This window comes from Podarcis erhardii (genome assembly GCF_964252035.2).
Source record: "Podarcis erhardii genome assembly, chromosome: 5".
Classification (NCBI taxonomy): domain Eukaryota; kingdom Metazoa; phylum Chordata; class Lepidosauria; order Squamata; family Lacertidae; genus Podarcis; species Podarcis erhardii.
Window position 1 is genome coordinate 15,599,084 of NC_138509.1, and position 21,010 is coordinate 15,620,093.

General features: G+C 40.3%; 1 protein-coding gene and 1 long non-coding RNA gene across 3 annotated transcripts in view; both read left to right on the forward strand.

Annotated features, from left to right (window-relative positions):
• Positions 1–21,010, forward strand: part of ADK (adenosine kinase) — a 199,744-nt gene that overhangs the window by 46,068 nt on the left and 132,666 nt on the right. For both annotated transcript variants that reach the window (XM_081864403.1, XM_081864404.1), the window contains exon 4: positions 20,906–20,984. In XM_081864403.1, coding sequence (XP_081720529.1) covers positions 20,906–20,984 — 79 coding nt within the window. The remainder of the gene's footprint in view (positions 1–20,905; positions 20,985–21,010) is intronic.
• LOC309343224 lies at positions 2,950–3,773 on the forward strand. Its single transcript, XR_014157202.1, has 2 exons — positions 2,950–3,097; positions 3,475–3,773. It is a non-coding gene; the product is annotated as an uncharacterized lncRNA (long non-coding RNA).

Genomic DNA, 21,010 nt, shown 5'->3' on the forward strand with positions numbered 1-21,010 from the left:
ACGAACAAGACAAAAAACCCAGCTCTGTCAAATGGCAAACATTTTAGTAATGTCATGCAAAACGGAGTTCTCTGTGACTTTGAAACTCAGCGATGTGTGTTGTCTCTGCGAATCAAGTAATGTGTGTAGGCTGCAAGACAAATTATGGCAGTTTTCCTTCAGGAAACAATTTTAAATGTAGTCATTTTAAAATTTGCTAACCTAAATGCTTGTAAGTACAGCAAAAGACAATTATTGAAATGGAAGAAGATTGAAGCCAAGACTGCTGATTGATGTGTCATAATGTCTTGGAGTTTGTCTTCGGCATATCGTTGCATTGTGTCTTACCAAACCAGATGAGCAGGTAAGATGTCATTTGGAGTTTTTGGTAATGTGAAATAGCAAGGCTGTTGCTGCTTCTTGAAATGGTCATGTTCATTCACTTGTCCCAGCAATCTACTAATTTTTAAGTAGCTGTCTCCTAGACTGTGTTGAGCCAAATGCACACCAGATGATACTTGACTATATGCATCCACTGAGTCAGTTCCCACATTGAGCTGCTGGCTCACTTATGCAAATCACCACTGGTCATGTGCACTCCCTACTTAGGTGTGTAGCCTTATTAGACTTTACCGACTGGTGGGGTCTGCGTTGCTCCTGGGAGGGAGGGAGGAAGTCAAATGACACCAAGGTTGATTCAGAGAAAGAGTTTATTCTGCTCTCCGGATAGCAGAAGGCACTTGCGTGGTCAGTCCACAGCAAGTCCAAAGAAATGAGAAATTTCATGCAGTATATATATCCTCCAGGCACCTTCTCCCCCCTTCCCCAGGAATCTAACCACGTCAGCTTATACACGTAAGTTGACATCCATGACCATAAACAGATATTCCTGTTCCGGTACTCTTGACCATAAAAGGTTGTTCCTGTTCCTATACTCTTATCTTGGGACAGGAGGTCACCAACTCTAAGAGCGCTCCTGGCACCGTTCCCGGGTCTTTGGTCAGACCTGACAAGGTCTGTGCGTCTTTGTGATCAGGATGTAAGATAAGACCCAGACGTGCCATCCCTGCTCCACTGGAACTGGCAAGGCCATCCATTGCCGTCACGGACTGATAAAGGAGAGGGCTTTGAGCACTTGTTTATACAGTTGGTTTTCTGTTTATACATTGACTCAAGAGCTCAAGTTAATGCATTTTAGAAGTGCTCCCTTGGAGGAGGAAAAATGAGGATTTTGGGTTCCGTTTCAGACTGACTGCACAGAAACCCATTCCTTCCCTCTTCAGGTGAGCAGTGCAATGATGTAGCCATGAACTCACTTGAAGTGGAAAGTTGCAGTGAGTTTCGCTGCACATCGAAGTGGAGTTGTAATGTTGTACAAGCTCTGCTGTTACACTGCTCATATGAGTACTTATTTCCACTAGTGAACTTGTTGCTGACTCTTTGGTCCAATTCACTTACATCACCACTTTCAAGCTGTGTGCTTCTGCTTCTGTTAAAATACATTTTGTGATACCTTATCACCTTATTTTCTGACTTTATGGATATATGAGAACTGATTATGTGAACAGGTCTCAGAAAAAATATATGAATCTGAGTTTTGTGTTGCATTTTTTTCACCTTGGTTAAACATTATGGCTTCAGCTGGCCTACTGTGTAATAACCTTTTTGCTTTCTTTGTAAATTACTGGCACAGCATACAGCTAATTCCATTATTGGTGAAGAAGATTAGATAGATGAGATTATTCTAACCTAAATAGCCCACATTGGTTTAAGCAGGGGTAACATTGAAAAAGCTTTGCAATTTGTACTGTGTAAAGGTTTTTAGAAACGTGACCTGCCAGTATGCATATTATCTCAGGCATTATCAGTGAAATTAGTATGCAAGATAATGAATATAATTGTGACTGTTCTTCTCATGGTAATTAATAGCAATTCATGTCCAACAGTCTTGTTTTAGTTCTTGTATTGTCAGTGTCTTTTTACCACTAAACCTTTGCTTTTTTTGCTGCATCCTTTTAAAAGAAAACTAGTTCTATCAATAAATTTATGATTACAACTAAATTGGTTTTATAAAAGACTTTAGTATGTGTGTCTATTGTCAGTGTGCTTGACCTGCTATTTGTGTTCAGACTGAACAGGTTTGGATTTATGCAAGTGCACTTATTTCTGCGAGACTGTTTTATACTAATTTAGTATAAACAGTGCTGATTGTTTAGAAATCCAGGGTAAAAGGTTAATCAGCAATTTGGCATTTTAAATAGCTTAGCCTGATATGATTTACTTGTCTTGAAGAACTTGGCAAGCCTTAAGTATATAGAGTGTTTCAAATCTATAAGAGTGTTCACCTTAGCTAAAGTTAAGCTTCTGATTCACCACTTTGTTTCTAATTTGTTTTATATTCTAACATAAATTATCTGTAATAAGCTATCCTAATTAAAGTTGGTAAATCTACAACACTGTTCCAATTACGTACTAATCAATTATACACTAATTTAATTCTACTTAGCTACAGTGCATCATTAATCAGGTTCAGACTTGGATAACAGATTTAGCACATTAACTGGTTTGGGACATTCAAATAACGAGAAAAATAAAGATACTTGTAATACTGAGAAGACCGTATAAGACAATGTTCAAGTGTGTGCTATATTAATAGGTTTCATCCTTCATCTTAAAAGTATAAGTGACACTTCTTAATTCTTGGGGAAAATTAGAACTGTGATCAGAAGCAATTGAAACGATATGCTCAAAACCATGGTTCTTGTTCCATGTCCTAATGCATCATTAAATTTAGGACTGTAAACAGATTCACTCTCTTAAAAACTGAACTAGCAATAGTAAGCGGCAGCTCACAGAAGTTACTGTTCTTCACAGACAAGCCGACATAGTTCATTGTAGTGGTCTTCCAACAGGTGGGTCCCACTACTGAGTTTCAGGCTGACCTAAGGTAGGTCACAACAGCAGCACAGCCATCATACAATTACATGGCCCAAAGTTAAGAAGTGCACCCCCAAATGCATGTTTGGGTTAAAGGGTTTGAAAAAAATGAATGACAACTGTCTCATTAAATGTGTGGAACCATGCTGGGGTAGCTAGTGAGCTGATAGCGGGGGTAAAGGTAAAGGTAAAGGTACCCCTGCCCGTACGGGCCAGTCTTGACAGACTTTGGGGTTGGTGCGCCCATCTCACTCAAGAGGCCGGGGGCCAGCGCTGTCCGGAGACACTTCCAGGTCATGTGGCCAGCGTGACAAGCTGCATCTGGCGAGCCAGTGCAGCACAGGGAAACGCCGTTTACCTTCCCGCCAGTAAGCGGTCCCTATTTATCTACTTGCACGCGAGGGTGCTTTCGAACTGCTAGGTTGGCAGGCGCTGGGACCGACCAGCGGGAGCGCACCCCACCGCGGGGATTCGAACCGCCGACCTTTCGATCGGCAAGTCCTAGGCGCTGAGGCTTTTACCCACAGCGCCACCCGCGTCCCGATAGCGGGGGTACAGAATCATAAAAATGGGTCATGTACTCACTATTAAATAATGATTATAAATTATTTGCCAACATATTGGCAAACTGACTAAAAACAATACTAAAAAAAACAAGAAAAGGTTTTTTATATGCATTGTATGTGCAGTATACCATTGTGCAACCAGATGGCGGCATGGAGTCCCGTTTTTCTCTACCTGTTTTCCCTGTTTAAATTTACAATACTTTAAACGGGAACGCTTCTTTAATGTGCCTAGATCCAGCCTAAAAGTATCCTGCTCAGTCAATGGTTATCCATTAAAGCTTTCAGTGAGGTGTTTTTTTGTGTTCTTTTTAAAAAATATTTTTATTGAATTTTACAAAAAAAGGAAAAGAAACAAAAAACAACACACAACACTGTAAATACATTTATATACATGTTTTCCAAAATGCAAACTAAAAAAGAAAATACTTTTCATAACCAATAATATTACCAAATTCATGCTTCAAACATTACAATATATAAATCTTAGTTAAAATATTATAAAAGACTTCCACCGCATTCACCGCACGTCTCTTAGTTATCTTACTCGCCTTTACATCTGTTCTTCAATCATTTCCCTTCCTTAGATTCTTTCATAATCAGTCAAATCTTTATGTTCTCTATATTCTTCACAAGGTTAGTCTAGGCACAACCAAACTTTCATATTTGAGCCCTGCTTGTATAAATATTCATTTAAGCATTCCTATTGTTTCTGAATTATAATTTTTGATTTATGCCATATTAAATCAGTCAGTTTTGCTCATTCCAGGTACACACATAGTTTACTTAACCATTCCCCTTTTGTTGGGATATAATTTCCTTTCCAGTGACTGGCTACCAACGTTCTCTTTGCTGAGGTGTTTTTGTTGTTGGGGGGGGGGGAGTATATAGACAACACCTGCTTTGAGGATTCAAATGAAACGGGAAGGAAATTGTATGTCAAAGTAAACAGTCTATTTGATTTTTGCTGCTACTCTTCCAACTCAAAGATTATCAAACCATTTTTTGAAGTGTCTCAACATTTTTTCTACAGTTGCATCACTAGTGTGAGGGTATCAAAACCCAACAGAGGCTTGATGGCAAAGCAAATCCTACTAATATATCCCAAGGCACAGCATAGCAGTGCTGTTCACTTGCAAAAGGAAGTTTGCATGTGAAAGGGAAATGTGTAGTAACAGATTTAGGAGCGTGGGAGGGAATGGGGGACAACAGTGTGAACTGAATGGGGGAGCTGCTGTATAGCTGACTCACAACTTGCATGCGTTTAACTTGTATGATGGCAGCCTTATGCACTGGGTAGACAGGCAGCTGAAATCACACAAATTAAACACACACATTGGGAAGGTCTTGCTCTGGCAGGCTGTCGTGAGATCTTGCAAGAGCAAGAGCAAGGCCCACTTGACTCATTGGCTTCAAAAGTATTGTGGGGACAATTCCAGGGCTGTTCAGTCAACACATTATTTCTGCTTTACGTGCAAACCCTGAACCTAGTTGTAAGTCGTCTGTATTGTTCTTGTATTAGGATTATATTACTACCAAGGTAGCACTAGATGATAGTGCTGCCCAGGGTTTATGCACCAGGACCTAGGTTTTTGATTAATTGATGGCAAGCCTGTGAATGAACCGTACACACACTCAATGCATTTTGGGGGTTTTTTTTGGGGGGGGAAGGTTGTCTGGTATTGATATGTAACATCTCTCAGATAATGACTAATTGTGTAATCCAAATTTGGTTCCATGTGTAGAATGCTGGGATGCATTTCTCATATGTGTTTGACACCTTTCTGTAGATGAGTATGGATCCAAGCCTTTCAAATCCCCCCATGACACATAATTAAGTTCCATCATGCACTGCTACAAGATGTGACAGTGACCACCAGCTTAGACAGTTTTTAAGAGGATCAGTCAAATTCATGGATGATGCATCTGTCAACATTTAGTCATGATCACAAAATTGAACCTCCGTGAATAGAAACAGCAAATATAACATTTTTTCCCCTTTGGTTCCACATCTAATGGGGGAAATAGTAAGTAATGAGTTCTATATTTTCAGTTTGGTGCCATCCAAAACCGCTTTTTTTGCTTCTGCAGCAAAATATTTGTATATCTGTCTTTAAGGTATGTGGATTTCATTGCTTGAAATAAGTTCCACAGATATTCTTCCTAAGTATGGGGGAGTCAGTACTTGAAGGTAACAGGCCCTGACACTATGGATCTTGAGCCATTCCATACTGTGGAAAAACATATGTTATTAATAGCCATGCTATCTTTCTGGGCATCATAGCTAAAACCTTATTCCCTCGGGGCACGATGATGTCCTAATGCCGCACATCTTTCAACAGTTACATTTTGCAAGTTTCTTTTGACATCTCCAACTAAATGTTGCAGCCGTAGCAAAAGTTCCCACTTGGGATGATGTGACAAGCTTCCGTAAAGTTAAAGCTTGAGAACTTTTCCTACCGTCCAGCAAGACGGAGAGGTTGGAAGACGTGAACTTGAGAGGAGGCTGGCTTACCCGACCATGTGTCTGAACCTGGCCATTGGGTTGGATAGTGAGCCAAAATGCATGTACCTTACAAAGCAATGGCAGCTCACAAAACTGCAGGGACGCTTTTCAAAGGTGACACAAGGGTGGCTTTGGCCGTATTTGACTTCTTATAGTATTTATACTATGCCTTTCTACCTCCCAGGTGCTCAAGGAGACTTACTGAAGCACATAATAAAAAAAACCAATCATATCCACAAAAAATAAGTAAAAAAAAAAACCCATAAAAATACAAAGGCAGCGAGGGTTTACTGATTTTCTTAAAATAGTGTAAAAAAAGAAAAAGACGTTTTATATCTGCTCTCCACTTTTTAGCATTGTTTTAATTTTATTGTTTCTACCGTTGTGATATGTCCTGGACAGCATGCTACCGTTTGATGATAAATATAAAGTTCTTTGCTATATATAGTTTTATGTTTACTAACATTTTGTATTTGAATGAAATCTCACTTTGCTTCAATGAAATCAGGATACTCACTGCTGTTTCGAATGATCTCTCAGTTCTTTATGTTGGCATTTGCTGCTGCGAGAGCCATCATTTTTATAATAACCTTGAGGTGGGGCATTCGTCTGCATCAAGCTTATTTTCTGCAGTATTTAAAGTCCCATAGTCAAGACCTCCCATTTACTGAACCTCATAAATTGTAGAAAGAAACAGATGAATAACTGAGAGGCAGTTTCTGTTCAGTAAGGTGACATATGCGGCATATTTGCAGTCATTATTCATTGTTGTGCCTCAATAGTGGAAAAGAAAAAGAGGAAATATAATCAAAAGTGCTATAGGAAGTTGTGTTTTCTTCTTAAAAGCAGGATGGCACATTTTGTGCTGCAAAGTGTGTGTTTTTCTGAATAGTTTTCTATGTGTCTTTTTCTAGCCTTTAAGGGAGAAGCAGAGCTTGGCTTCCATGTTTTTGTAATGCACAACTGGAGAAAGTCTACTTTTCTTTCAAGAAAGGAACTTTTAAGTCGAAATATGTATTGACTTGGGAGTCTGGGGTCTGAACTCACCTCCCTATTCTGTCTTTTGGTATAATGCTTTAAAAGTGTGTTGTCTTATGTTCAGAGTTGGTAGAGCATTTAACGGTATAGAACGGCTAGAAGAGACATTTGTTACTAGACTTTAGTGTCACAAAGGGAGCATTTGAACAAGTTGATAACCTGGACTGTGCGCATAATTTGTATAAAAACTGTTCTATGATAATCATTCCCTCCCCCAAATGCCACCCAGTGTTATTCCTTTGCCACTGCTGCTGTTGGGCTGTGCATATGGGGCGTCAGCCTCTCATTTTTGTCAGTACAGTGGTACCTCGGGTTACAGACGCTTCAGGTTACAGACTCCACTAACCCAGAAATAGTACCTTGGGTTAAGAACTTTGCTTCAGGATGAGAGCAGAAATCGTGTGGCGGTGGCAGCCGGAGGCCCCTTTAGCTAAAGTGGTACCTCAGGTTAAGAACCGTTTAAGGTTAAGAACGGACCTCCAGAACAAATTAAGTTCTTAACCCGAGGTACCACTGTACAAAGAAGGCTCAATACTAAAAGTGTGCTAGAAATGCTATTTAAAAGATTGATAATAATAATATGGTCCATCAACTTAATGTTGCGGGTGGCACTTTCCCCCTTTTCCATTGCTCTAAACTTTGCCCTGTGTTTCTGGCCAGGATGTATTGTAATCGAAATAAAAGAACTGGGGGAGGGAAGTAAAGTGGGGTTTGGAAAGTTTCCTTCATTACCACCGTTCTCTGTGTAACTAATTTGGTATAGTTACAGATAGGTAGCCATGTTGGTCTGCCATAGTCAAAACAAAAAATTCCTTCCAGTAGCACCTTAAAGACCAACTAAGTTAGTTCTAGGTATGAGCTTTCGTGTGCATGCACACTTCTTCAGATACACTGAAACAGAAGTCACCAGACCCTTCTATATAGTGAGAAGGTGGGGAGGTACTGAAGAAGTGTGCATGCACACGAAAGCTCATACCTAGAACTAACTTAGTTGGTCTTTAAGGTGCTACTGGAAGGAATTTTTTGTTTTAATTTGGTATAATGTATTGTCGTATATGCATGTTTTCTTAGAAATAAGTCCCTCTGTTCCAGGTAAGTGTGTATAGGTTTGCAGCACCTGTGTTTATTACCTACTAAGCGTTGAAAAAACCTCATTTTGTGATAAGGATCTTACATTATCACCATTTTGTATTGATTGCCTCCCCTGTTGCCAAAAATGATGACTGATACATCATTCCTGTGATCTTACCAGAGCTATTTTCCCCCGTCATGCTCTTTCAGATTTACTTGAAACGGTATTTCTGTAATTAATATGTGTAAGGGAAAACAAATTGCTTTTAAAAGAGAGCAGTACATTGCAGTGATGAATTATTTCTTTGAGAGAAAAAGTGCTTTATCTTTCCGGAGAGAATGAAATAAATATAGCAGATAAAACAACAGTCAATAAAACTGTTGATTGCTTCTCTGGAAAGAAAAACGAGTGGCTTCAAGATTGGGAAACCTATACTGGGTGACTGTGAGCCTTTTAAGTTTATATTCTTGAGTGTAATGATATGAGAATAAAATAGAGAGTAACAGACAAAGTATTTGAAGGCCAGAACTTTGCGTTTTAAGGATCTGCCTGTTGCTGCTGCTACTCCTGCTCTTTGAAGTACAGTGGTACCTCGCAAGACGAATGCCTCGTAAGACGAAAAACTCGCAAGACAAAAGAGTTTTTCGTTTTCTGAGTTGCTTCGCAAGACGAATTTCCCTATGGGCTTGCTTCGCAAGACGAAAACGTCTTGCAAGTTTGTTTCCTTTTTCTTAAAACCGTTAATACCCAGGGTGCATTCAGGGGGTGCAGTTGCGACTTGACTTCGAGGAGCAACTCATAGCACGCGGTGTGGTAGCCTTTTTTGAGGTTTTTGAAGACTTTGGTGATTTTTGAAGCTTTTCCAAAATCCGTGCTTCGCAAGACAAAAAACTCGCAGAACGAATTAATTTTGTCTTGCGAGGTACCACTGTAACCTTTCCCATTAGTCCACTGAAATGGTTCGCCTCCAAAATTTACCTGCTTATTTGATTGATAACACTTTGGAATCAGTGTTTGTCGCTTCCATAACATGTTACTTGTGTAAACTACCAGGCCTCTTACTTTCAAGAAGAGTCTGCATGAGTACAACCGCTTCCCTGTTTGAACTTTTGCATAGAGGGTGGATAATGGGTTCAATGTCAGCAAATGTGTAATTATATCAGGAAGGTGGCACAGGAGGAACAGGGAAAAATCACCTTGTTCTCTTTTCCATCAAAAGATCTTCCACACTGTGTGTTTGTGTTTGTGTGTGTAAGTGTTAAACCACAGATCCTAGGACTTGCTGATCAGAAGGTTGGCGGTTCGAATCCCGCGACAGGGTGAGCTCCCGTTGCTCGGTCCCTGCTCCTGCCAACCTAGCAGTTCAAAAGCACGTCAAAGTGCAAGTAGATAAATAGGTACCACTCCGGCGGGAAGGTAAACGGTGTTTCCGTGCGCTGCTCTGGTTTGCCAGAAGTAGCTTAGTCATGCTGGTCACGTGACCTGGAAGCTGTAAGCTGGCTCCCTCGGCCAATAAAGCGAGATAAGCGCCGCAACACCAGAGTCGTCCGCGACTGGACCTAATGGTCAGTATTGTTAAGCATAGCTGCATACATTTTATTGCACATTTCCGAACATAATTTGAATCCTTTCGACATATATTTCCAAACTGAAAACCATTCACAACTTTAATCTTCCCGTATTAAATTTTTAATTTTAGGTTTGAATCCAGGGCCGCAAGAAATGCCTCTCTCCCCCCAATCCCCCCAAATCTGCTCTGAAGTCCCCCCCCCCACAACTTTCTCAGGCAAGGGGAAGTTCCACTGTGCATGTGGAACTGTTGGATGTATCCCTGCAAAGTGTGATGCAAACAGCAAAATCTGATCTGTACATTTTTCAATGCATTTTTCAGTCAATCTAAGCATTTTGGCTTTATTGGCTATGGTACTGAAAGCAGTCTACCTATGATCCTGCTTAGATTCACTGGTGGCTTTCAGAACTTCAGCTATTTCATAGTGTATGATTTTGGCTAAACATTATGTTGACGCTGACTTCAGACATCCTTTATCTTTCTTTCAAAACCACAAATCAGCTTAGAGAATGTCAGTTGTGTTTTGCGTTTTTTATTCACAGAGAGAAGTTGAATTACCACATCGTATTTCTTTTTATGGCTAAATTCGTCAAGTGATCTAATGAGTCAGGGATGGTGTGTAGTATTTGAGTGCTGCATCTCTCTGTCAGGGAGAGATCACATTTTACACTAAAAGGGTCTGATATTGTTATGCCAAAGACCAATGAAAGCAAGCTAACATGGGTGGGGGAAATCGGCAAATGTAGTTTATGTAAGCTAAGTTAATAAATCTAGATTTATTATTGTGTAAAAAAAAAGCTATGTATTTATACTGGTATGTTTCAGCTGCTCTGAGGATTTTGCTCTGACGCAAAGAAATAAATGAGTTTGAGAGACTGGGAACATTGTATTTTGAATTGCTACAGGTTTCATGGCTGATGTGTCTTGCACCAAACCATTGTGTGTGTGTTTTATTGTTACCAATGAGACAGAAGTGTGGGTGGTGATATTAGTGAAGTCAAAGCTGGAGTGTGTTTGGCAGCTGAGCTTTAGTGCAGCAGATTGGAGAGAACATGCTTACTATTCTTTGATGGAAGCGAGCAAGTTCAAATTTGTCTTTTTATATGGGGTGGGGGACATCCCCTCCAAATGTTGGACAACTTCAGTTTGCATAAGGCCCAGTTAGGATGGTCAGTGGTCAGTATTGATGGGAGCAACATCCAGCAACTTCTGGTGGGCCACAGGTCTTCCCATCTCTGCTTTAGATGGTTCTCTGATCTTTCAGTTTCACCATCCTGGACTACACCATCTGACAGATTCAAAACTTCCAAGGAATTTCCTTTTGTTTGCTGGAAAATCTCTGATTGAGAACTAATCTTTATCATCACTGGGATTCTAGGCTACAAAAATAAAATACGATTAAGGTCTTCTTCTGTTGTGTTTCCTCCCCTAAACCTTGTATGGTTTCATATGGAAGGTGCTCCAAGCCCTTGGTCAGTTTCACTGACTGTTTCTGTACCCTTTCTAAGATTGGTAGCTTTTTCAAATGGGGTATCCAAAATTGTCCATGGCATCCCAAGTGTGGCTGCACTGTAGGTCTGTATGCAACACACACACACACTTACACACACTTTCATAAAAATATAGCAAGGTCATATGTACCATACAAAAAAAAAAACATTGAAAAATATCTTCCATTCAACCTTGTGCTTTTTCCAGTATCAGGTATGAATACGGTTTGAAAATTCTGTTGCTGTTTTTTAACCAAGGAAACTCTTTTGTACCTTCTTAAGGATTCTTATATGGAAGAATATCAATATTGAATGAAATCTCACTCTTTAATATCAGATGTTACTTGGTGGTATGCCCGCTTCATTTTGTGTTTTGGACTTTAAACATTTTTATAGGTTGTTCTGTAAATAAAATAGGATCTTGAACACTATTTGCATTTTCTGTTATAATTGATAATGTACTCTTACATGATTTTAATTAGAACATCTTACTGAATGTAAAGCACATTTTATAGAGCTATATATGACAAGTTTTTCAAAACTTATTTTTAATATTTCACATAAAATTAAACTTGACTCAGATGAAGACAGAAATTAATACCTTATGAGCTTTTCTTGTAGTAGGACACAGTTCAACATTTAGAGTTGTTTAGCCCTTGCAAATTAAGACAAGACCGGGTTTAGCTTAGACATTGGAAACTGCATCATAATATTCCTGGAGTTAAACTCAAAACACATTGGAAATTTTAGCAGCATAATTCACCCAGCACTGGTACACAAACTCTAGTCACTTTGCTGACATGTTAATGAAATGGAGAAGCAGCTTGCATTTGTATGTTTGCATGTTTTGATTTGGCAGGCTTTAGAATAATTACTTCAGCTTCATAGTGAAGGATCTAAATTAGTAAAAAAATTGTTTGGTTTAGCCACAATCCAAATTTAACTTGAAATTGTATAAGATCAGCATGTGCCTGTTACAAGGCTAATTTCAGTCCCAAAAAATAAGTGTTTATAAACGAAATTAATATCAAATTAAATTCTTCACTTGCTCTTGTTCCAAGCTTGTTAAGTTGTTGTTGTAGTTGTTGTTAAGTATTTCCTCTTATCTAAGTAGGAACCGATCTGAAACTACTTCAACCACGAAGGATTTACATCTTTAATTTGTTTTCATCTAGAATATGATTGAATGGTATTAATATCAGTTAAAGACAAAATGCGGTGTACACATTTATGCATCTATCTGATGCTTTGGATCATCAATTACTAGTGTTAATGGAGATGAAGGGGTGGGGGATAATCTTTTATTTATATTTATCACAGAATAGTGACAAATTTGATATTCAATCTTTTTATGAAAGAATTTTACTTAATCCTGCTTGGTTGTGTGCTCTCTGGAGATGTGTGAGCACCTTGCTTCTTGTCCCAAAAGGGGTCAAGTCTTTTGCAAGTTTTCTTTTTGAATGCTTGCAAAGAGCTCTGACGATGCTCACAAAATGCCCCGTGCTGCTGCCTCCTCCCTATCTTCTGTCCAATGGTCTAATTACTTATATTGGGGCAGGAGCTAGAGGGCTGAAAAGTGGTGTTCAAAATTCATCAATAGTAATCATGGAGTGTTAGGGGACGGGGATCACCTCTGGTGGGGGACACTTTATACTCCTCCTGGGGTTGTTTGTCCGCGTTTGGTCCCCACAGCTCTCAACTGTGGCTCCTAGAAGCTGTCAGGATTCAACAGTTACCACACCCCAGGAACGGCTTTGACTAAACCAAGTGAGGGTCTCAGACCCTCGGAGAGCTAGGGACTTCCCCTGCATGTGAAGACAGGCTCTGGCAGATTGAGTAGACGAGACCAATAGTTATGTGCACCTCTCGTTACGTATCCTCCGGAATACACACGTGGTTTCACCGCATGCGCAGAAGCGCTCTACCACGCCATGTGCATGCGCAGACAAGCACCTCCGGTTGCGAAAACCACAGGATCTGACTGGAGCTCTGGAACAGATCCCGTCTGCAAGCGGAGGTACCACTGTAGTTGTAATGGTCAGGAAGGCGGTTTCTGCATGTGCTGTAGAGGAAAGTAAAGGAGCAGATGGGGTTCAGCAACCTGGGAAGGGAGCTCATCTAGAAGAAGGAAGACTCTGATCCTAAGCTTCTGCTGCCTTGTGGGATATATTCTAGAGAAGAAAAGGCTGAATAAACCCCACACAAGTCTGGAGTGGAGTCCCAAAGATGGCATCCCTTATGTTTTCTTCTAGCAACTACTTCAGTCAAGCTGGTGCCAAACATATTGTTCTGTTTTCATTTGGACCACATCAGCAAATCCAGGGGGCAGGGAGGGGTATCGTGTTGTCTGGGCAGCTCAGCACCTCCCAGGGAAGGTACAGACTTCCCAGGGGAAATGGTCCATAGGATGTACAATCTGTATTGGCGTGCCTTTGCCCAATTTCTTCTTATGCCATTCCAGAAGGACCCTAAACCCTCAGTACTGGAAGTTGCAGTGGGGAGGGGAGGAGGAAGCCCCCCTGTGCAAGCTGTGTTCTGCTCACGTTCCCTGGATCCCAGCTAAAATGTTTAGAAGGCATCTCCAAAGACAAAATAGGAGCAGGGGCAACTGCTGATGATAGGAAGTGGGTGAGGCATATGGAATCTGATCATACATAATCTTAAAATAAGCAACAATCTAAGCGAACCTGTCCTGGATATGAAAAGAGCTCAAACTTGGCTCCTGCTAATTCTGTTCTTTGAGTCTAATATTAAGTGTTTTTGTTACTGAAACACATTTCCACAGTGATTGGACTGAGTAAGTAGATGAAACTGCAGTGTCAGTCAGTATCTACTCTTCCGGAGAGGAAATGGGAAATTAAGTTTCACCTGATGCATTACATAATTTGGATTATGGTTATTAATTCTACATTTTCTCGATGTTTATTCCCCTGCCCCCTGCAATTCAGCTTCCCTTGCCATACAGCTCTGGTAGCAGACCTGAAATAACAAACACTTTAACTGAGAAGCAATTTGCATTTCTAGCTTAAAAGTTGAATGATGTTCTAAATTTTTCACTCTGCGTCGAATCAAATGTGCTCAATTGTACTGGATTACAAGAACCCCCAATGTCATTATATAGCACCCAGCACTTTCATCTAAACTGACAGGACTTGGAGAGACGGATTTCGAATTCTAAATTTTGTAGCAGCAGTGCTGATGCAGATGTTACTGTATTTGCAAATGCAGGAGGGATTGTCAGCTTCACAGGCACAGACAAATGCACTGTGAACCTTCAAGTCTTGCCTTGCTGGCTCCCCCATGAAATCCAAATTGGGCTCTGATTCACAGTTGGGCCAGTTGGAGCAGGATGTGTTCAAAGCAGCAAATTTAGTTCTGCACAAAGAATAAACTGTAACACAAACTCTCAAAAGACAATTAAGACTTTGAGGCATTTGTGTAATAGGTTCACATTCCTCAGGAGGCTGTGTTGTCTGCAAGGATACTGAACTCGCAGTCTTCAAAAGCAGCCCTGTGTAAAGTGATGTGAGCTTGTAACCATCTGAGAGCATGGAATCACCTGAATGAATTATTCAGGTTTTGAAACAATGTTCTTTAAAAGGTTCTTTGGATTGCATAAATGTTAAGGTGGTATTGCGTTGTAAAATATTCTAGGGTAGGAGTGACTGAGGGGTCCATGAACCTGATTTGCCTGGCCCAAGCCCTTTTCAAAAGCCCGCTCCATCCCCTTGGCCAAATTTACTGAAACCCCAGCTGCCACTGAGAACAGATTAGAACACTCTGAAAACAGGAAGGCCTACTCCACCTTGCTCCAGTGTTTCCTGGTGAAACACCGGAACAGATCAGAGAGTATTTTCCTGTTTCTGGAGTGCTCTGATACGCTGTCAAGGCTGGTGGGTAGTTTGGTGCTGCCAGATCAGTAGCCATCACTGCTCTCAGTGGCGTTCCTTTCCAACTGGCAACTGACACATGGAGAGGAGAGGAAAAGGAGGAGCGAGGTCTAGAGTTGGTTCTGCTACATGGTTTGGCTTTTTCTCAATGGTTTTCCCTTGTCTCTCTCTCACGTGGAGAGTGGATGATTTTTCTCCCCATCGTTCCTTCCTAGGGCAGAGAGGGCTTGATGGGGAGGAAAATTCTGTTAAGTGTGGATAGTATTTGTGTGCTGGGTGCGAAAGAGAATGGGGGGGGCAACACCTATTTTTGCAACATTCACTTTTGCCACAGATAGCCCTTGGGAGAGGTTTGGTCAACAGCAAATACAGCCCTCCAGCTAAAAAAGGTTAGCCACCCCTGTTTTCTACATGCATGCTTAAGCCTTTCAATGTGTTTTGGCCATGCTGATTCAAAACTCCTCCTGCCTTTCCTTTCTATACATCCCAATATCAGGAGGCCAATAACAGGACATTTGGAATGAGGGTAAAACAGCTGAAGAGTGAACGATTAAGTACCCCCAACAGATGCACCCGTTTTCCACTCAGAATTGCAGCCTTTTGTGGAAGTTTTTCATTAAAAAAACAAAACCACAACCCCCCCCCCCAAAAAAAAGTTGGGGAAAGTTACACTGAACAGTTCAGTCTTTATCCTTCTCTGGGACCGGGTATTTGCTGAAATCTTATTGAGAAAGAGGAATGCCGAGTAAAGATATCAAATCACATTTATTTGAACATACCGGTACCTAGTTTACGCATTGATGTTATCATCTTTTGCTCTAAATGATAAGACTATTCATGTAAGAGACATTTGGCTTCGGGTAAGACACTTGCAACCCAGTTAGCCATTCACAGAGAAAAGTGACAACATAAAAAAGAAGGAAAAAGGCAAAGAAGAATGACTGTTGATAGGTAAACATCTACTAAAAGTCTCTTCCCTATAACTGTTGCCACCCTAAATCTGCAATCCCATACATACTTGCCTGCAGATAAGCCCTATGGAACTTCTGAGAGGATTTGTATAGAATTGCACTTAGTTTCTTTATTTCCTGGTGAAATAACTAGGAATGAAAGAAAACCCTTTTACTAAAAGAGAAAATTACCATGGTTTGCAACTAACTGCATTAAGAAGGTGATTGCATTTAGGACTCTGCATATACTGCTAGTTAAAACAGCTGATTATACTTTTCTGTAGAACGCTTCTGAAAACTGCAACTCCTCTTGGAAGTATTTATTACTGCAAACTAGCATTACCTCAAACAAGTACTATATTTTCCAAAACCACCTCATCCAAACAAATAGCAACTAAATCAGAAGTCAGTAATTCCAAACAGGTTCCATGTTATGAAGACCAAATGTTAATATATGAAAGAGACAATTTGCCTGTGCATTTTCGAAGGTTCATAGCTTTGAAATACTTTACCACAAACATTAGAGGTTGAAAAAATGCACTTAAATGTCAGTTTGATGGACGCCAAAAGAACATTTTCCACATATGGTTGCATTTAAACATTATTGGAACAAGATGGAAAAAGTAACATCGATACAAAAGTAAGGTTAAAACATTAGCTCTTAAGGATTGTGATTTAAAGACTTTTTTCTTTTCAGTAAAGTCAGCCACCTTTAACCATGTGTTTTGTGAAAAGCCCTAAAATGAAAAAAGCTGCATTTTATTTTTGCTATTACCTGAAAGTCTCTCCCTGCTTTGCTCTTCATCTTTGAGAATTCCCATGTATGAAGCTCTGAAATGCTGTTGAACACTGAATAAAATTTATTTTAGAGATTATGACATGTTAAAAATAATAGATAAACGTTGCAAATAGAAGCATGCACATAAATTTGTCAGTGCTACATGACTTCCTAGATAATAACAACAATCGTCTTTAAATTCTTTATTTTTCTCAATCACAAAAGAAGTAAAAACAGCTATTTTGGCCCATAAGGAAAAAAAAAAAAATTGTGTTAGGGCAATACAACATGGGTGGTGCTCTGGTATAAACCACTGAGCCTCTTGGGCTTTGCCGATCAGGAGGTTGGCGGTTCGAATCCCCGCCACGGGGTGAGCTCCCGTTACTCAGTCCCAGCTCCTGTCAACCTAGCAGTTTGAAAGCACCCCAAAAAGTGCAAGTAGATAAATAGGTACCACTCTGGTGGGAAGGTAAATGATGTTTCTATGCGCTGCTCTGGTTTCGGTGTTCTATTGTGCCAGAAGCGGCTTAGTCATGTTGGCCACATGACCCAGAAACACTGTCTTTGGAGCAGACAGCACCCTTGGCCTTTAAAATGAGATGAGCACCGCAACCCCAGAGTCATTCGCAACTGCACTTAACTGTCAGGGGTCCTTTACCTTTTTAAAATACCTTTATTAGGCGAACCTGTTACACAGATCTGTCTCCACCTTTTTAGCACTGGTTCCCTAGCAGGTAAAAAACAGGAATCAAAAGGAACTAGGCAGTCTTTATGTTAGCAATGGTGGAGATTAATTTTAGGAGTTGTGCCAGACAAAAAGTCAATAGAATGCAGTTGGAGGGAATGTTCCCCCAGAAAATGAAGTTTTCAAGTGGTATAGAATCCTTGTCCTCCAGATTAGAATCTTACTGTTGAACAAGTAAATAGCAGTGTTCTCCAAGTCATACACATACTGCCATAATACAGATTTTGGAATTTTTCTTAAGGGCAAACATTGCTACCTTTATTTTCTGTGTGATTTAGAGAATACAGTGGTACCTCTGGTTACAAACTTAATTCGTTCTGGAGGTCCGTTCTTAACCTGAAACCATTCTTAACCTGAGGTACCACTTCAGCTAATGGGGCCTTCCACAGCTGCTGCTGGCGATTTCTGTACTTATCCTGGGGCAAAGTTCTTAACCCGAGATACTACCTCCAGGTTAGTGGAGTCTGTAACCCAAGGTGTTTGTAACCCGAGGTACCACTGTACCTTATTTAGCCGTTCAACAAGTGGGTCCTAAATAGGACAATAAGGGTTTCACATCACTAGAAGATGCAGGAGGATTTCTTCTTTTCTTGTGGAATAGTACTGAAGAGTCCCATCTTGTCTCCAATACTGTTTAACATTTACATGTAGCAATTGGGTAAGATCACCCAGAGATTTTAACTTTGATGTCATCAGTTTACATTTGGCACTTGGCTACTTTTCCGTGGTCTATTTTTAGGGTGTAGAAGAAATTCTGAGCTGGTGTTTGGGGGCAGTTTTGGATTGGTTGGAGTGAACAGCCTGCAGCTTAAGACAAGATGGAGTTACAGTTGGTTGGACATGGGCCCCTTAAATTGAGCCCAGAAACTAACTGATAAATCAGCAAAGTTAGGTAAAGGTTCAGAGTAGTGTGTTCTGATCTCCCGAGCCCTGCCAGAACTTTGGCAGCTTTATCCTCGGCCACCTGAAGTTTCTGAACTATCTTTATGGGTAGATTTAGAGCAATTTGCATTAATTCAATTTGGCGGTGATTAGAGCCTAAATGGCTGAAGTCTGGTCTGATTTGTTTAGGTTGAGCACAGCTGATTTACCAGGTGAATATGGTTAAAGACACTCCTGGCTGTCACCAAAACATCCAGGAGACATTCTGAATCTAGTAGTGCTCCTCAGTATGTAAACAATACTGTATTTAGAGAGAGTGAAACTTTCAAAGTCCTCTCTTATATCTGGAACCTCTGCCTGCCAAAGAACGCTATACTTCTTTGGAGACTATCTTCCAAGTCCTATTTCCATCTGAAGTGCTGCAAACATGCATGAGACACAGGACTTTCTCAGATAAAACATCTGGATTGTGCAACAGCCGCCTTAGGGAGATACATCTGATACATCACTGCCTGCTTTTTGTTGGGCTATGAAGACTGTGCTCTTCCCCTTTTAATATCTCATTTATGCTATGTTAAACTACTGCTATTTTAATCATTTGCTGTTTGCTTCGTTTGTAATTTTGTTTCATTTCTGAATTATGAGCCACTTTCGGTGCGATTGCAGTAGAAAGGTGGGAAACATTTTTGTAGATATTATTGTAATAACACAGAACTGGGAATAGCTATACGTCTGCTTTGTAGTTTCTAAAGACCCTTGAGAGCTCAGAAAATTATTTTTCTTTGGGAATTCAGTCTGTATCACAATGGAAGCTCAAATCGGTACTGTATTTCTATTACCAAAAGCTGCCACCCAATAAGCTTCTCAATCTTTTCATCAGCCAGATAAATTGAATTCGTTGTACTATAAAAACATTCTGAGAAATCAATTATTGCATATGCGTTCTCTTCTAGTACAGCTCTAATCAACAGAAACATTTATTCCCCCCCCCCCCAGTGCAGCCTGTGATCATTATGACTGCTCTGATATATCCATAACTGTGAATGCAGCTTAGTCGCAATATGCACCATGGAAAAGCCACACAGTGGCCCAGTGTCATGTGTATGCACCCCTCCTCCCTCCACCACAGTCATGAGGAGGCTATGAAAAATCAGCTTTAGATTAACTGCAGTTTAACATTGCACCTAAATCCTAGTATTTACTTACTTCACTGAATAATTGCTTGCTGTGATTTTCAATATAATAAATCCCAAGTTGTGGCTAACCTTAACTACGGGTGGTGGAAATATGCCAACATAATAAACTAAGATTTGAAAGTTGGTTTGTTCCTCCAGTTCCCCCTGCCTTTCCCATGTGCCCCTGAACCATAGGTTTAGGGGACTATCCAGAACAGCATGGTGCGTGGGTTTGCTGTAGGGGCTGCCTCCACCTGATTAAACACCATTCCTTAAGAAGATCAGGAGCATTGGTTTCACCCATAATTCTTAATGTTGTACTGAAAGGTAAAATAGCTATTAAACAATAAAGTTTGGCACCATAAATACATATTCGGATGGGAGACCTTTTCCTTCCATCCTCATGTCCTTATTATTTTGGCCCCATGGTGTCTGCTCTGACTCCAGCCACATCTGCTTGGGTGACATGTGCAATAAATTTGTGCACGAGTTAAACGGGTCGAGGAGAAGATTCAATTCCAGTAAAGTTGTGGGACTTAATATAAAAAGAACTTAAAATGTGCATAATCAGCTGAAGTAGGGCTTAATATAGCAGCATATGAGAAATTAATTGTTTGGGTATATGTTCAGATTCAAGCTGGATTAAAACAAGATCATTCAGAGAAATACCTCATTTACATTGGAAAAGAAAACGAAGAGAAACAACTTTTTTCATTCTTGTGTGTGCGCCAGAACTTTGCATATACAGTGGTACCTCGGGTTACATACGCTTCAGGTTACAGACTCCGCTAACCCAGAAATAGTGCTTCAGGTTAAGAACTTTGCTTCAGGATGAGAACAGAAATTGTGCTCTGGCAGTGCGACGGCAGCGGGAAGCCCCATTACCTAAAGTGGTGCTTCAGGTTAAGAACAGTTTCAGGTTAAGCACGGACCTCCGGAACGAATTAAGTACTTAACCCGAGGTACCACTGAATTTGTTTGAGAATATGGATTTACCTCCATATTTTCAGCCAGAAAAATTGCTGAAAGAAAAACATGGCTGTAAGAAACAATACATATACCGTATGTTCAGTATCTTGCTTGATAGAGAGGCCTGTGCTCTCAGTGTATGCTGTATCTCTTTTAAGCAAGGGTTCTCAAATAGTGCCAGAATTCGTGAAGTGTGTGTGTTTGCGTGTTTATTAAGTGTCCCCCTTGTAAGAAAAAAAAAAAACCAGCTAGTAAATTGAATTTCATTTAGCTCAAATAGTTTTGTAGTGTGAAGTTCTAAAGTGTGGAAAATAAAAAAGTAACTTCCTTTTTTGTCTTCTCTTCCTGTGATTTCTTACAGATTTGAAGAACTTGTGAAAAAGTTCAAAGTAGAGTACCATGCTGGTGGATCGACTCAGAATTCTGTTAAAGTGGCCCAGGTTTGTAATCCCTCAGATTAAATTAA